Raw genomic sequence first — 16,997 nt, forward strand, 5'->3', positions numbered from 1 at the left:
GCCACGCCCCGCCACGCCCCGCCACGCCCCACCACGCCCCCACACGGCGCGGTGCACCGCAAGCCACAAACTCTTATATCCTCCCGCGTCTCATGGAAGCTGGGCGGCGGCGACACCGCGCCGCGGCCCACACCCGTCCACCCGTCGCGCGGCGGGGAATAGAGCGATTAGAGGAGGAAATGGAGAAAATGAGACTTAAAACGGAATAGGTCCGCCAGGTCGCCGCCGACCTCATAATTACGACGTATTCGGACTCCGAATTTCGGAGGTGCGCGCGGCGCCGCCGGCCGCCGGGGGAGAGAGCAGGTGCCTCGGCCGGCGCGCCGACCAGCACGCCGCCGGTGGACGCAGGGGACACGTGGGAACTCTCACACTTCGACAAAGGCTTTCCGAAGATAACTTGGCGGCGAACATACTTTTTATTATAGCGACAACTTGGCGGCAAATACGAATTTTACAACGACAACTTACAACTCATTGGCGGGATGAAGTCCCTCGCTATATCGCTCACACGACGAGCAGCGCACACTTTTGCAGGTGTCGATTACGAACCGATCGCGATGATAGTCTCTGTTCCCAGACCGTATCGTCGGCGTCCCCGACAATGCGTCGCGCGGCACGCGGATGTCGTCGTCGGCGTCCTCCTCGCGGGGACGGGGGGCGGCGCCGGGCGGGCGCGCCGCGGCTGCACCGCACCGAGGCCCGCGGCGGCCACGACTGCATGTGTGCGAGAGCGAAAGTCCGATAGTGGCGTGGCGCGGCGTGGCGAAGCACCGCGACGTACAGCAAAGCACCGCAAAGTATAGCGAAGAACCGCGACAAGAAGAAGGCCCCTCCACTGGTAAACGCAGCTCGTGTAGTGTGTTGTTTTTGTCAAGCAGCAGGGCCCCGAGTGGCAAAGGACGACGCCCTCCTCCACCCGGAACAATGCGGTTTTCCTTTCTAAGCACGGTGTCACTGAGAGCACGGACAAAAATTCTTAAATGAGTCGAGGTGTATTTGCCCGTCACTGTTTATCCAGTTATGATGGTGTGTTTTGAACTACCTATTGTCCTGTAGAATGACAAACGAAGCATTTCATGCAGAAAATCGCTACTTTAACGAGAAAGATACTTTATTTGCGATTTCTACAACCTTACAAATTTCATTGTTAGCTAAAGCAAATTCTTTGTTCCAACGATATTTTCGTTGGTTTTCTGAAAAGCCACTTGATTTCGCTCCCAGAGAGAAACTACTGGCTGAGTCTGGAACAGAAAGTCTCTTGCGTTTATTGGTGAGACACAACTTGTCATCAGTCGCCCACAGGCGTGTGTGTGTGTGTGCGACACGGAGAGAGTGAGTGAGAAGGAGAGAGAGATAGGAGGGGGAGGAGGCGGTGGTCCAGCTCGACTCGGCGGGCTGCTGCTGGGCATCCCGAGGTGTTGCACCGGCTGGAGGCATTGTTGGCGCCTGGCCCATTGTTGTCTAATGCACTTGCAGCCCCCGCGCCACCCGCCGGACATTGGGGAAGGGGGGGGGGATTTCAAGGTCCCGCGAGGATTCAGTCACCCACATGTCAGTAGTCACACGCAACCCACATACACCAGGCAATATTTTCCGCTTAGTGTCGAAGTCCTCACGGGTCCTGCGAGCAGCAGGGCGTGGAGATACAGACGGGGGAGGGGGAAGGGGGGGCAATGCGACAAGCCTTTTGTAGCCCAACAAGCAGGCAGTTTAGTCGCTCCATTTACCCGCACCATTGACGGCCGCTCGTCGCGCGCCTCCGGTGCCGCCATTCAGCATTCAGCTGGGCGTTATCTCCTCCGAGGGGAAAGCATTCCCCCGTCAATGACTCTCGATGAAGCCGTCCTCGACCCTCGAGCGCTTTTTATTTTCACCGTGTCACTCGTGCGGGTTTGTCTTTTCTCCCGCCCCGCCCCTCCCGCCCCCCGCCCGCAGTGAATGTGTGCTCTTCTACTAGACTCGCCCTTCCCCCATACCCCGCGTGGCCGTGCCTATAGAGAGCTATCTCTCGACGTGTCCAAAAGGACGTCGCACGAGCGATATTGGCGATCCTGTTATGGGAAGCAGCCTCTGGGCGGGTGTGGGGTGGTACTAAAGGCCGCGAGGCGAGGTGAGGCCAGCAGCAGGCACTTGGGAAGAAAATCGCTCATGCGAGTCGTCCAGAATAAGAAGTGTGAATTGCGGAATACGGACTATGTGCGCTAAAGTCAGGCAGCGCGCGCCGCCTAGGACAGCTGATCTTACAAGGGAACCTTTTCAGGTGTAAATCTCCGATTTCTCGTTGGAACTCGTAAAATTTAAAGGTTATCCTAGAAGTCGGATGGCATTTGAAAATTTTCCTAAACTGAACATTTACTAGGGGTTAAATTAAGCCTTAACAGCTCAAAATAGAGCAAAACGGACAAAATTTTGGTGGAAAGAGCACTACTATGACGAACTACCCTTAAGAACACTGCTTTACATTTTATTAAAACTATCTATTTTTAACACTCTACTCCTACCCTATATAGGAGAAAACTTATTGTGAGGTTTAGGAAAATTTTAAGTGCCATCCGATTTCTACATAAATAACCTTCAAATTTTTCAAGTTTCAACGAAATCGGAGATTTATACACCTGAAAAGGTTCCCTGGTTAGTGTGCGGCGTGCGAGTGTGAGGCAGTGCAGCCGCCCCGAGAAACCAGCTGAACTAGGAACTAGGGCGCCTAAGTGTATGGCGCGCAAACACAGGTGGCGGCCCCGGCCGGCATTTAAGGTCCGGCAGCGCCAAACGGCAGCAGACAAACGGTAGCTCAGTTTTGTGACAGATTCCCTCACTCGCACCAATGCCGCACGCACGAGAGTCCTCGCGCTCAGAGCTCCGATCGGGACGGCATGACATCCGTGAGTGAGCGCTGCGCCGGGCTGGCTGGGCCTTTCACCCCATCTGGTCAAAGAGGGCTCGCCAAATCACGGGAATCGCCTCTTCCTAGTACGAAATGTGTTCGGCGTTTGCTCGTGACGTCGGCCGGTGCAGTCTGGCCGTGCCAAGCTCGAGCAAATAGTGCGCGGGCATACCCATCGCCTTATCGCTAATTTTGTTTTCGCAGCCCGGTGAAGCGTGAACGGCTCCACATGCTTTAAATTGGCAAAGCTGCGCCGGTCCTGGCACTTCAGGTTCAAGACTGCCTAACCAGAGGTGAAACACCATGGTACGTACTAGTCACGGCCAGAGCCGTGCCCGTGGCCTGCAACTATCTTAAAGTAGTCGGAATTCCGACTCCGACGTGCGCTATCAGGTCCGCGCAGTGATTTGAAACGAACCAAGTTGTTACCAATGAGACACAAGGAAGAAAGCGCAAAGAGAACGCAGAGTAGTATGTTGTCTGTAAACATTCTTACGTTAGCAGATGATACACGGCTATTGCAATCTCACCGCAATCTTTGGCAATCGCTAGTCTTTTGGAGAGGCAATAGCAGTAGTATAGGTTACCCCTAGTGACCCGCCGCCATCTTGGTTACCCCTAGTGACCTCTACCCCCCAGTGACCACCCTCCGCCATCTTGGTTCCCCCTAGTGACCCCTGCGGCCTCGGTGACGGCAGCGGTCTCCGACTTAGGTTCGGGGTTAGCTAGCACCCCTTACGAGTGCCCGCATAACCTGGGGGTGACCCGGGGGTGTCCTCCAAGATGGCGGTGGGTGACTTGGGGTGGGGTGACTCGGGGCAGGGGTCACTACGGGGAACCAAGATGGCGGAGGGTGGTCACTGGGGGGGTAGAGGTCACTAGGAGTAACCAAGATGGCGGCGGGTCACTAGGGGTAACCTATACTACTAATAGCGTCATGCCCATTGCCCATTTTGTGCGCCTTGCGTATTTGCGCACGTTCTGAGTCAGATAAGCCAAAAATTATCAGGGATTGTTTCTGAGCGCCTCGCCACAAAAATTTGCGGCATTAGTTTGCCATTCTTCCGGTCTCCTCTTTATCTCTATACCGATCACTTTGTTGTGCTGTGTTGTTGGCTGTGTGTTTTGTTTGTGTTGAGCCATGCCTATTCTCCAGGCGTCCCGCTTCCTCTCCGTCGCCGCTCTGCTGGTGGCCGCCGCCGCGTGCGTGCTGGCCAACACCCAGTCCCCCATCAACATCAAGAGCAGCGAGGCCGTCGACGCCGAGCTGCCCGCGCTGTCCTTCAAGCATTACCGCTCCTCCCAGAGCAGCTACTACCTCGCCAACACCGGCCACGGCTGCCAGATCACCCTCAAGAACTGGCTGTACAACCCCAAGGTGAAGGGCGGTCCCCTGCCCAGGACCTTCGTGCTCGAGCAGGTGCACTTCCACTGGGGCGCCAGCGACGGCGTCGGCAGCGAGCACTACCTCAACGGCAACCCGTGAGTCGCCCGACATGTACTCAAGTGCCTTCCTGGTCCTATGACGGCCCCTCTCTCACATGTACCCTCTCACCCCAACGCAGCTCTTCCATGGAGGTGCACCTCGTTCACTGGAACAGCAAATACGCCAGCTACTCTGAGGCCTCCACCAAGGCCGACGGTCTGGCCGTCATCGGCTTCTTTATCGAGGTGAGTGGACTTACTTATTGCCCGCGCTTCGCTTGCCTTGTACATACTGCTGGGGGTGCGCCGTGCCCGCTCGCTTGTGGGCTTAGTCTGGTTCTGTCCGCAGTGCGCCGACTGCCCCCTGACGGCGAGCAGGAGGCGGCGGTTGCTTTGCTCCGGAGGCCCCGTGATCCCAGGCCTCCGGCCTCCCCTGGGCGACGTGGTGTCCCGCGACCCCGGCGACTTCACGGGGCTGCCGTGGGGGAACTCGGCCCTCCCGAGCATCGCGCTGGCCTTCCGCGGCGCCCGCAGCACCGCCGAGGGCCTGGCGACGACACAGAGTGTTGGGCCGGCCAGCGGCAACCTAACGGCGCCGGGCACCAAAGCTCGGGTGTCTCGAAGTTACCAGACGCCCCGGAGTAGTCCGGTGTCTCGTGGTGGCCGCAGAACTCTTAGCATGGAAGCGACCCGATCCAACTGGACCACCCGCGGTACAGTGGCGTCCAAAGACATTTTTCCGGTGAGGGGCACTAAAGCCCCGACATCTCAAAGCAGCACGAAGTCTCGCGACACCCCGGCGCCCCGCACCGTTCGCAACACGAAGGGACAGGTGCCCCGAGGCAGCCCAAAAGCACGGAGTCCACGGAGTACTCCGGCGTCCTTCGACGTCCTCGGCACCCTCGGCACACAAGCGTCCTTTGGCAACCTGACGACGCGCGACAGCCAGGCGTCTACGGGTACTCCAGCGTACCTTGCTGTCCTGGCGTCCCGCAATACCCCTAAAACCGAGACGCCTTCTGGCAACCGCCCGTCTCGAGGTACTGAGGTGTCCAGTGGCAATCTGACGACACTGAGCACTGAGGCACCCCGGGAAACGCGGGCCACGGATAGCTCCTCGGCATCCCCGGGTTTGCTGCAGGGGCGCTCGGGTCTCCTTGACTTCCTCCTGGGCCACCGGGGCCACAGGGCGCACCGGGGCCACCGGAAGAAGCTAGGCCACGGGGACCGCCCGAGCCTCCTGGGACCCCTGCCGCTGCTGCCGGCCAGCACGGAGCGCCCGGGGCGCCGCCGCCCGCCCTGGCTGCAGCTGCTGTGCAGTGCCGGGGAGCCCACCTGGCTGCGGGTTAGCTCCCTCTTGTCTCAGTACCTGCCCGACATAAACGCCAGGATAAGGTCTAGACTGTTCCCCACGGTGAGTTGGTGCGAGGGTGCGCTGCTCGGGTGACAGCACGGCATGATGCGGAAGGTGGGGGTGTTTCTGCGCAAAGGGGTGGATCGCTTCAACCAACCTCACCTCGCTTTCCTCTCTATTCACACTTTCTTTTGTCCCCAGGGCATTGACAACTACAGGAACCCCGACTTCCAGAAGCTCGTCAACGCCATCCCCAAGATCGTTGCTGAGGACTCCGAGAAGGTTGAGGTTAACGCCGACCTCTTGGCCTGGGTTGTCCCCTACCTGGAGGCGTCCGGCTACTACACCTACGACGGCTCCCTCACCACCTCCCCCTACTCCGAGAACGTCCTGTGGATCGTGTACGAGAACCCCATCCCCATCGGCAAGGCTCAGGTTGGTACACCCTCGTGTAATTCTTTTTATTTTCTTCCGCCAAGTTAAAAGTGTTGCCAAAAATGGGAATGAACAACTGGCGTTTGTCTTCCAGATCGCTCCCTTCAGGGCTATTGAGAACCACGAGAGCGAGCAGTTGACCACCAACTTCCGCCAGCTCCAGAACGCCGACGGTGTCGAGGTGAGGTACGTCGCGTAATTCTACGCACGCGCTCCCGAAACCGTACCTGATCGACAATAAATCGACTTGTTATTCTTTTAAAAAAACAACAACGTGATATTCTTTTATTATCAGCAGTGAAACCACAGCAAAAATAACATCACTACGAGCAGACTTACACACCATACGATTAGAGTTCTTAACACTAGCGACTAGAACACACACACACACACATAATAACGCACAGCCTGAGAAGGACCGGAGTCGATCTGTGGGGAACTTGGACCTATCACAGTCGGGACGAGCTAAGATCATGATTGAGCCGCTCGGCGGGGGCCGCGGCGGCGAGGGAATAAGGCTTGGCCGTGCAGCACAGACTCGCCAAGTAGTGCGATATCTCGTGACCGTCCGCCCTAACGGCGCAGATCTGGAGCGCTCCGCGGGCTCCGCGGCGGCGCCAGGCGGACCCGGCCGAACCCGCTCCCGCCTTCCCGGCGGTGGGACGCGACGCGGACCTTGGGACTCCCGCAATGAGGTTCGCGATGCTACTCGTCGGCGGTTTACGAGCGGTCTCAGCTGATGTCTTTGAGTTTGGCGTCCTTGTCTGCGGCGACCAGCTCGCCGGCCGCGAGCGAGATGGTGGCGAGCGCGGGCAGGCGGCTGACGGGGACGAGCGGCTCCAGCCCCAGCTCGTTCCAGGGCTGCTCCTCGGCCGTGCCGATGAGCAGGAAGAGGGCGTTGGCCACCACGAACACGCCCGCGGCCCCCAGGAACACGATGTGCCACTGCGAGGCGTTCGTCTGGAACGGAGTGTGAAAGATGAGTGGGGGTGGAACAAAATAGTGGGGGTGTCGGGTGTGTCGGTCTGTGCGGGACTCACCGGTTCGGTGACGATGAGCGGGGTGACGATGGGCCCCAGTACGGAGAGCAGGTTGGCCCACAGGTTGGTGAAGCCCATGAGCGCGGGCGCGTGGTTGGGAGACAGGTCGAGGTGGTTGATCTGGAAGCCGAGGTACATGGCGGCCAGCAGCGTCATGGACACCGTCAGCAGCAGCACCGTCAGGAAGGGCGACTGGTCGGCCACGCCCGTGCCGATCACGGCGAGCGTGACGGCGCCTCCCCACTGGGCTGCAGGCAGAGCAGGGCGTTAGTCGCGCCGGATGGGTGGCCTACCTCCGCGGCGCGCCGCTGCCGTCGCCCGGCGCGCTTCGCTTTAGCTCCGCTCAGCTTTGCTCACCGATGGTGTTGGCGATCTTGCGCATGGCGGTGGTGCTCAGGAAGCCGGCCTTGATGAGCGCGTCCGACACGTACGACATGGGCAGCGCGGCGAGCCACATGGCGAAGTAAGGCAGCGCCGACACCGTGCCGTTCTGCGGGGGATGATGGGTGTCAGTCATCATCGCATAGGGGTCGTTCCAATGTACGACGTGACTTTTAAGGGGTCGCAAAAATATTATAGGGTCTCAAAACGATAATGAACATCATTGGAGTCCATAGAGACCTCGTGGTATTTGTACCCTGAGGTACAGATATTATGGGTAGTTCGGGCTTCATCGACGATCCTGGTTCTTTCGGAGTCCCATAATCCGTAATATTTGTACCCCGCTCTAAGGGTCACGTAGTATTGGAACGACCCCATAATCTTGTGGCCCGGTCGGAGCGCACGGGACGGGGAGAGAAAGGGGTGGCCGGGGTTACTCACATCCGCGATAGCGTAACCCTGCACGTTCTTCATGTAGTTGGGCAGCGAGGTGAGCAGGGTCCAGTAGCCGACCATCTGCCCGCAGTGCGCGGCCGTCAGCCCCCAGACGGGCAGCGAGGTGAGGATTCTCCTCCAGGGCGTGGACACCACCTGCCGGGCAAGGGAACAGACGGAAACAGATTAGCGAGCAGCACTATCGGCTCTGGCGGGCGCCATATAACCGGCCAGCTGCCCCGCTGTTGATACGGCCGTCATCGCACGCATTCGCGAATCGCGCCAAATCACTGCGGGGAGGGCCTAAGCCTAAAGTCCGACCTGTCTCAAGGTACACCGCCGCCACCGCCAAGGACGCCGCGGCACGTGCCCCCTTATCGGCGGGGCTGGACTAGACAACGCGGGCGGCTCCTCGAGAAAGTGCAGTGATAACATTGTCGTAACGTCGCTCGAGTATATGTAGTCACATCAGGCGGTATTGCGCTGCGCGCCAGAGCTCGGCGGCGCACAGCCGGGCGGTGTGTTGATACGCGCGAGGGCTTTGGCTATGGCCGCGGAACTCTTGACGGCGTAGTACGGGAGCCGCCGGTCGCCCGCGCCCGCGTCGCCGCAGTTCGCGCGAACTTGACAGAGTGACGCTGCTATGCGCAAGGGCTTTTGCTTACTCGCGGCACGGCCAGAGAACTCTGACGGCGTAAGGAAGGGATCTGCCAGAAAGTACGGCCCGCCATTCGCCGTTACGAACCTAGCCTCCTGTCAGCTCTTAGAGCGCCTGATAGGTAGGCAACACCTCGCCTGCAGTGCAGGCGTGTGCTGCAGGCTGGCCTACCGTGACTCTCGCAGGCGCTGACCTCAAGTGAGTTTGCCGATTGAATCTGAAAAAGCGGACGCACTTTCTGGACGATCCCCGACGGATCCCGAATGGAGGCGGGTCGCCGCGGCCGCCCACCGAGTTCGTCGCGTCACCGCCGTTCGCGCGCACTTGACAGAGTGGTGCTGCTATGCGCGAGGGCTTTTGCTTGCTCGCGGTGCGGCCAGAGAACTCTGGCGGCGTAAAGCTGGGAAGCGGGTCGCCGCGTCGCTGTTTGCGCGAACTTTGCGGAGTGATCATTGCCCGGGTGCCGCGGACGCCATGTTGACGCTGACGCTCACCTTGGTGGCGCTGCTGCTGGCGGCCGTGTGCTTCTCGATGAAGAGGCGCTCCGGCTCCTGGATGCTGTGGTGCACGGCGGGGCCGTCGGCGCCGAGCAGGTACCAGGAGAGGCACCACAGCAGCCCCGTGGAGCCCGCCACGTAGAACACGGAGGGCCAGCCCCACGGCGACCCCGACAGCAGCCCCGTGCACAGCAGGCCGAGCACCGTGCCGAACTGCGCGCCTGGACAGAGAACCGCCCCATCACCGTCGCGTCACACAAGCAGGGGACCGCCAAGGGGTTGTAATTAGGGGGGTCGTTTAACTTAATTCGGAATTCCGTTTGTTTGGTTGAGCAGGGCCCGGGCCGGGTCGGCGCGCGGGCGGGCGCGCGCAATTTTGACTGCTCGAGAGAGTTCAAGGCACCTTGACCGATAAGAGCGGGGAGTGGAGTAGGAGGCGGGAGGGGCGCACGGTAGCAGAGAGAGAGAGAGAGTTTCTGCGATTTGTTATTGAGGGACTCCTTCACCCAGACCCAATAATCCTCACTGGTGTTTGTTAGTGTCTTGCGAAAGAAACAAACACTCGACTCGACATCATAAGTCGATGTGGAAACCGCGCCTCTGATTGCCGAGTAGTAGTGCTAAGCTTTCAGGCTGCCGCCTGTAGTGGGAATGGAATGGGAGTCTGGCTAAAAGCGCAGGGTTGAAGCGCAGTAGGACCTTCTTTGAGGCCTTAAGCCCGAGGAGGGGTGGGCGGAGAGGGTCGTCGAGGCCGGCGACTACTGGCCGGAGGCCGCTAACTACTACATACTGTCCCGCTCCCTAGCGCGTGGGCGGGTTTCTACCAGCTCGGTGCGTGGTGTTGGCAGGAAAAGTCGCCCGCACCCACACGTCTGCGAGCTGCACGGGACTACGACTCGTGTAGAAGAGGTGGCCTTCCCTCCCGTGCCTCTAGCCCAGCCTTGCGAATTTCACATTTCTGAAGCGGTCAGTCAGCCGTGTCTGGTACTCACCCCCGTAGACGAAGGAGCCCAGCCTGGAGCGCTCCAGCGGCGGGACCCACTTGGCGAGCAGCGCGTGCGTGGCCGGGGCCAGCACCCCCTGGAACAGCCCCTGCGCCACGCGCACCGCGCAGGCGTACTGCCAGCCGCCCAGCGTGGCCGCGGCGGGGAGCAGCAGCGAGCCCACGCTGGACAGCATCAGGGACACGCCCAGCACGGCCTTGGCGCCGAACCTCCGCGCGAGCTGTCCCCCCAGCATCGGGGACAGGCAGAAGCCCCACAGGAAGGCCGACAGCACGATGCTCTGCTCCGAGTCATTCCACCCGAGGTCCTGCGCAACACCGTCACGGTCAGCAGGGTCGTTGTTGCTATCGGGCGCCCCCGAACGGGCCGCCGAGCCGCTCCCTCACCCCGGACACTTACCGGGTCGTCCTTCATGGCCACGATGGCCACCGAGATGCACGAGACGAACACGTAGGCCTGCACGAAGGACAGGAAGGACATGAGGGCCTGGACGTGGCGGACGCCGAAGGTCGGCAGCGAGGACGGCGACAGCGACAGCAGGGCCTCGGCGGAGACGCTCGTGGCGGCCACGCCGGCGGGCGGGCGCTCGGCGTCGCTGCAGCTCCTGCTCAGGTTGATGGCCGTCATGGCTCGAGTCGGGTGTCCCGGGGGTGCAAGCAGGGTGCGAGGCGTGGGTGCCGTGGGCGAGGGGTCTGGCCAGGACCTGGCCGGGGCAGAGGCAGACTACTGGCGGCTGCGACCGGTCGCCCGCTTATGTGTGACACTTGAGATAGCGCTCACCAGAGGCGATTGTCATTGCAGGGGGTATCCTCGTGCGGCGTGACGAAGCGAGTAGTTGAGCACTGATTGACGTGTGGGGACGAAAGGTGTGATTTAGCAATTATGCTCGTGGAAATTTGATGCGTATAGGATGTCGCCTCGTGACTCGGAGATTATCGAAAGGTTTCGGAGAAAGGGAAGCTGCTCATCTCTAATTTTGTAGAGTGCTGCTGGACTCGACCTGACAAGTGCTCTCGTCATTTCTGTCTAGTCGGCTTCCGCAATCACAGACCTTTTCGCCCACAATTTGGCAACATTGCAGATCTTCATGCTACAAACATTGAAATTTGGGCAAATTTTCAAAAAGGGAAAACCTTTGTCCATGGGAAAATTTCCGAAGATTCCTGTGGATTGAAGAAATATTTTGTAAGTACGGCTTATCACAATACTACTATGCAATCTCAAGTATAAAATTTCACTTGCGGCAGTAGTGGGCGAAAAGGTCTATCTCTATCTGTATGTTGGCCGTGTTGAAAAGATTTCTGCTCTGCGCCTTACCATCATGAAAATAGATGATTATAGCGTCAAATTTCTTAAGTTTGCAGCATTAGGACTAAATGGACTAAATGTGACAGTCACCCGACTTGGTTCAAACTGAGCTCGGAATGCCGCAATGGAGTGTGAAATGCCAACACTCTCATTGAATCAATTTTCACGTAACATAGCATTTAACGCATACAATCAACATTTATCGATATTTCCTAAATTAAAGTAGTAAGAAATGTTTGCATGTGTATGAGTTATGAAGTTCGTGAAAAGATTTAAAAGTGGATTTTAACCAACCTACATACTTCAGGTTACACATCCCGACAAAAACACAAAGCCGTATCAACTGCACATATAAAATATCTCTAAGCAGAAACTGTTTTATGAGGTTGATATGAAAAGTTCAGTATCTGAACCAAATTCTTTTTGAGAAAAAATCCTCTATCATTTTTTTAAGCCTCCAGTCGATTAAACGTCAGCAACAAGAAGAACACGGTACGGAAACACCGGAGCGGGGATGTTTCTTCAAGTGGTAAGACTGGAGGATAGATGTAAGCGCGCGAATCGCTCTCCACACAAGGGCCAATTTCAACACCCGGTGGGGGTTCTGCTTGGCGATATTTGTTTTCCTCAGGTTTTCCTTGTCTGATGCACTTCTTGTGTGTCCACATGCGTATCTTGTCAACAGTTTCATGCAGAGATTATAATTAACAACAATGACGTGGCTTGTGTATTGCAAGTATGAGTGAGAGTAGCAGATCGTCCAACCTCTCTGAGTCTAAAGACAGGTAGCTTATTATTTTCCCCACCTTGATTCTTTACTTTTTCAATAACGTAGCAAAATTATTTGCTTTTTTATTTTATTTTCCACGTTTTTCTCTCAGTACTAAAAGGCAGTTGTCTTTGATTTCAACATTGTGCGCACTTAACCTCCTAAATGTTTCCCTGTTATGTATGACAGCTGGACTGACAACTTTCCACCTCTATTTTCTGTGGTGTGTGTGAGGAATCGAGACGCTCCCAGAAGTTTGTCACTGGATACCTGTTTCATTGGACGCATTTTATACTACAGCAGTATGTGAATCAAGCATCTGAAGTACTAGTTCACCCAAATGTCGGAATCCTTATTCAAAGCATTCCTGTTACAGAGGTTAATGACACCGAGCTTTGCCACATCAATTTATTTTTGAGACCTGATCTCTTTCCTCTCAATGTTGACGTAGGCCATCGCACCTTAGATAGATATAGAGAAGTAGTTTTTGATTATCGAGGATGTATTGGCAAATTTAGTGTTGATGACATCATTACTGAGTGTGTGGTATGTATTCTAGTGGTTCTACTCGATGTGTAACTCCTGTCATATCCTAATCTACGTAATTTTTGCACAGATTTTCCCAGGAGATTTTGACTGTAGTGTGGAATCTGCTATTCAAAAGTGCAAATCAGAGATACAGACAAATAAACCTATCTTTGTAGTCCGTTCCCATTTGTCGGAAAGTAACAAAATTCAACCACTACGGGCCTCTACCAGAAAGAGAATGGCTGCTGGAAACATGGATGTCTTGTCAGAGAAAGGTGTAAATACAAAAGGGAAAGAACAGTTAGCCTCTAAAGATTTGAAGAGCCCCAAGCAAGTTTCTAGAAGGAGAATAACTGTTCAAGAATCAGAAAATAATGGTGTAGAAGATGCAAAAGAGAACATTGGCATGTCTGATTCGACCTTCCAGAGTTCCCTCACCTCACCACCACCTTCAGGATCCTCCTCAAATCCTGAGAGGGTATCCCGTGTGAGGAGGAGTCTTGTCTCTGATCTTGATGGTCCTCCAGTTAAACAATCCCGTGGTGAAACAGAAGATAAATCATCCTTTGACAATACAAAGACAAGGCTTCATTGCAAGATCAAAGATGATATGGATGAGGAGGATCCTGTGGATGACAAGAGCAAGGTAAGGAATATACCTAATAATGTAATGTAGCTTCCTTCTCAGTGAGAAATTTTCCATTATGTGTTCCAATGTAAAGTAAGTTGTGAGTATATGCTGCTACAACACTGATTAAAAATTGGCATAACTGCCTCAATCATTAACCATCAGATTTCATGGGTTTCGGAGTTGCTGGATGTAAGTGAACCAGTTGTTGAAAATGGTGGACGATGTGTTACACCTATAAGGTTGAGTCTAAGGCGAGTGTGGCTGGATTCTACTCCGAGCAAGGTACCTAAATATGCTATGGAAGTCTAATGGTTGTCTGGTGGTAATAGTTTATGTTGCTGTTGTGATTTAGCATTTTTGCCTTGGTGTCAACTGGGAGCCTTTACAGCTAGCGGTTCATGATATCTCACTGCTATTGTAAATTTGGTTATTTTTAACTGTTGCTTAATGGAAGAATGTAAAGTTTGCCCTTCTTGTTCGTGCATCTTAAACTGGTTCTTGGTTGTTGTTGTGTTTTTTTTTTTCAATTTGTTTATTTTCAGCTTTATTTTTGTATATTTTTATGAGGGCTTTGGGAGTTGGATTCTGTTGCGTTTTTGCCCTTTGTCTTTTAATACCAACAATAGTTGTTGCTTCAATTTAATATTTTTCTTTGATTTTTGATCAGAGTACTTCAAGGAGTAGTCCCTCTCCTGAAAAAGTTCGTCGGTCTACCAGAAAGAATAAATGTAATGTGTATCTGGCAGAAAATTTGGATTCAGATTCTGAATTTGATCCTGGACTTCGCCAGTCTGCAGGGAAGAACAAATGCACCGTACATCTGTCTGAAAATTATGATTCTGAGTCTGGAACTCGACCTCGTAGCACCAAGAAAACTGATAAAAAATCAGTGGTTGAGAAACCAAGTAGTAGTCGACTTACACCCAAAAGGAGAAAAGTCCCAAATGAGGAAGATGATGTCGACATAATATCCGTAGAAGATGATCCTATATTTTTGCCCAGTAGTCAAGATGACAAAGCCAAAACTAGGACTCCTAGGGCACAAAGAACATCTACAAGAACTCCACGAAAATCATACAAGGAACAAGAGGATTCAGATTTCTGCCTGTCCCCTGAATTTTTGCCTTCAAAACACAAATTGAAGACTGATGATTCTCCAGCCAGAAGCAGAACGTCTCGATCTCAGAGAACTCCATCTAGATACTGCGAACTAGATTCATCTCCTGACAAAAACAGTTCTGCAAAAGCTCCAAAAACTCCAAATCAGACTGGAAAAACCCCGAAGAAAACACCAAAGGCATCTTCTAAAACACCATCTAAGTCTCCAAAAACCCCTAAGGCTAAGACACCTTCTGAAGCTTCATCAAAAGTAATTTATCCAATCTAACTTTACTTCCATTTGTAATCTGTACACATACCTAATGTCCTTCTGGTATCTATATATTGTTGTAGGGGTGTTATACACCATCGATGCCTATCCGTGCTTCTGCACCTCTCACACCAATGTCAAGTCTTGAACAAGTTCGCAAGAATTTGCATGTGTCAGCAGTACCCATGTCTCTACCTTGTCGAGAAGCGGAGTATAGAAATATTTACCATTTCCTTGAAAATAAAATAAGAGACAACACTGGCGGGTAAGTTCTTTGGTGATGAAGTCTATATTTATTATCAGTAAATGACAAAGCAATGTTAGTTGAACAAATCATGCCTTTTCAGAGATTACCTGAAGATAACCATGGTTTATTTTTGATTGGCAGGTGTATGTACATAAGTGGTGTGCCTGGCACTGGTAAGACGGCCACAGTTAATGCAGTTGTTCGTTCTCTCAAACGAGAGGTGGAGCAAAAGAAGTTGAGGGACTTTCAGGTAGTTATAGGCATGAGATTATTGCAAAACCAACTAAAAATTGACAGCTACTGTATCATGCTATCAATCAATTTATATTTCAGTATATTGAGGTGAATGGCCTGCGCATGACAGAGCCTCGTCAGGTATTTGTCCAGGTCCTCAAGAGTCTCACTGGTCAAAAGTCTACTCCGCAACAAGCCCAGGATATTCTTGCTCAAAGATTTTGTTCAGGTTCATCAAAGAATAAAACAGTAGTTCTGCTAGTTGATGAAGTAAGATCATTTTTCTTTGCTTTTCAGTTCAGACTTGAGTTTGTACAATTAGCTAGTTCTGATCTGAACTGTGCATTTGTGATGTTTGTTTGCTCCAGGTTGACATGCTTAGAAATCGTCGTCAAGATGTCATTTATAATTTGTTTGATTGGCCTAGTAAAGCTAATTCACATTTTATTGTGTTAACAATTGCCAACACAATGGATCTACCTGAAAGACTCTTGAAAGGACGAGTAACAAGCAGGCTTGTGAGTTAATCCTTTTTTGCAATTAAATTAACTATTTTGTTTTACCCATCCCATACATACCCTATACTTGACTCTTAAGTTGAATTTCTTTTGAATTTCAGGGTCTTACTCGTCTCACTTTCCAACCATACTCTTACAAGCAGCTCCAAGAAATAGTAATGTCTCGGATCGCAGGATCAAACTCTTTTAATGATGATGCAGTGGAGCTTGTGGCAAGGTACAGTAAATGTGAAATGACATGTGGTATAATTGTTGATTCTACTCAGTAAAAGCCAACCGCATTTGTTTTAAAATCTGCTTATTTTTCTTGCAGGAAAGTTGCTGCCTGTTCTGGTGATGTTAGAAGAGCCCTTGATATTTGTAGGAGAGCTTCTGAGTTTGTTGAAGAAGGCAGTCCAGTTACCATGCCTATTATCAATAAAGTGCTATCTAATATGATGAATTCAGCTAATGTCTGCTCCATTAAGTAAGGGCTTTTATTTCTTCTAACTTTTAGTCCCATGGAATGTTGTTTCTAATGCCTGTCAAATTTCAGGGCATGCAGTAAATTAGAGAAATTATTCCTTCAAGCTGTGGTGGCAGAGAATGAACGCACAGGTGTGGAGGAAGCCACATTTATTTCTGTGTATAGGCAGTTTCAATCTTTATGTGCTCTGGCAGGTAAATGAAATAAAGTAGCATGCATTACAGATAGCTACCTGTATATGCTTGTTGCAAATAAATTGAAGATTAATTGAATTGGTGATTTCAAAATTGTAGGTGCTATTGTGATTAACATATCAGAAGCCATGGCACTACTGAATAGATTGGGTACATCTGGACTTCTACTTATTGAGCATTCTAGGGCTGACATTAATCAAAGTGTAAGTATGAAATAGATTTAAAACTTTTACAACCATCTGTCAGTTTAAGTTAATGTCAAAGAATTCAAATTGCTAATCCTTCCTGCAGATATTTCTGAATGTGAATGCTGATGATATCCATTATGCACTTAGTCAAACTTCATCAACATGATGGTTTTATGTAGGTATTTTTAATAATTAACTGTTTTGATTGCACTATATTTCTGGGGCAGAGAACTTTTTATCTGTGCAATGTTGGTGGGAATTGTAGATAAATTGATGTTTTACTTGTCTGACTTTATTGATACACATCTTTAAATCATCATTAAATGAATTTGTTTCCAATCAGTATAAATATTCCTGCGTATTTTTTTTATTTTCATATTTCCATCAGTACATCTTCTTTAGCCAGAAACTCTTGTGTGTGTTTTTCTG

At 52.5% G+C, this 16,997-nt stretch overlaps 3 protein-coding genes across 5 annotated transcripts; 2 read left to right on the forward strand and 1 right to left on the reverse strand.

Annotated features, from left to right (window-relative positions):
• Positions 1 to 2,779: 2,779 nt before the first annotated feature.
• Positions 2,780 to 6,374, forward strand: LOC113202495 (carbonic anhydrase 2). Of its 2 annotated transcripts, XM_026416749.2 has the most exons (6): positions 2,780 to 2,885; positions 3,092 to 3,193; positions 4,044 to 4,369; positions 4,453 to 4,558; positions 5,868 to 6,101; positions 6,196 to 6,374. In XM_026416749.2, exons 2-6 carry the CDS (start codon positions 3,191 to 3,193, stop codon positions 6,298 to 6,300), a joined length of 774 nt encoding a protein of 257 aa, XP_026272534.1. In that variant the 5' UTR covers positions 2,780 to 2,885; positions 3,092 to 3,190; the 3' UTR covers positions 6,301 to 6,374. The 2 variants fall into 2 exon arrangements, with proteins under 2 accessions (XP_026272534.1, XP_052132617.1); XM_052276657.1 differs by lacking the exons at positions 2,780 to 2,885; positions 3,092 to 3,193; positions 4,044 to 4,369; positions 4,453 to 4,558 and adding an exon at positions 4,607 to 5,726.
• On the reverse strand, positions 6,367 to 10,865 carry LOC113202461 (putative inorganic phosphate cotransporter). The gene is made up of 7 exons (XM_026416700.2): positions 10,516 to 10,865; positions 10,105 to 10,423; positions 9,110 to 9,333; positions 7,964 to 8,113; positions 7,499 to 7,631; positions 7,142 to 7,389; positions 6,367 to 7,061 (listed from the first exon to the last, which is right to left on the reverse strand). Exons 1-7 carry the CDS (start codon positions 10,741 to 10,743, stop codon positions 6,834 to 6,836), a joined length of 1,530 nt encoding a protein of 509 aa, XP_026272485.1. The 5' UTR covers positions 10,744 to 10,865; the 3' UTR covers positions 6,367 to 6,833.
• LOC113202442 (origin recognition complex subunit 1) lies at positions 10,862 to 16,919 on the forward strand. 2 transcript variants are annotated; one of them, XM_026416666.2, is made up of 15 exons: positions 10,862 to 12,209; positions 12,383 to 12,495; positions 12,570 to 12,739; positions 12,810 to 13,367; positions 13,515 to 13,634; positions 14,020 to 14,721; positions 14,805 to 14,986; positions 15,110 to 15,218; positions 15,302 to 15,472; positions 15,571 to 15,720; positions 15,822 to 15,937; positions 16,034 to 16,186; positions 16,256 to 16,380; positions 16,480 to 16,583; positions 16,672 to 16,919. In XM_026416666.2, exons 1-15 carry the CDS (start codon positions 12,163 to 12,165, stop codon positions 16,732 to 16,734), a joined length of 2,883 nt encoding a protein of 960 aa, XP_026272451.1. In that variant the 5' UTR covers positions 10,862 to 12,162; the 3' UTR covers positions 16,735 to 16,919. The 2 variants fall into 2 exon arrangements, with proteins under 2 accessions (XP_026272451.1, XP_026272459.1); XM_026416674.2 differs by lacking the exon at positions 13,515 to 13,634 and having other exon boundaries at positions 10,931 to 12,209.
• The last annotated feature ends 78 nt before the right edge of the window (positions 16,920 to 16,997 follow it).

The sequence above is a fragment of the Frankliniella occidentalis genome, unplaced genomic scaffold, assembly GCF_000697945.3.
Source record: "Frankliniella occidentalis isolate FOCC.00 unplaced genomic scaffold, Focc_3.1 Scaffold3863, whole genome shotgun sequence".
Lineage (NCBI taxonomy): Eukaryota > Metazoa > Arthropoda > Insecta > Thysanoptera > Thripidae > Frankliniella > Frankliniella occidentalis.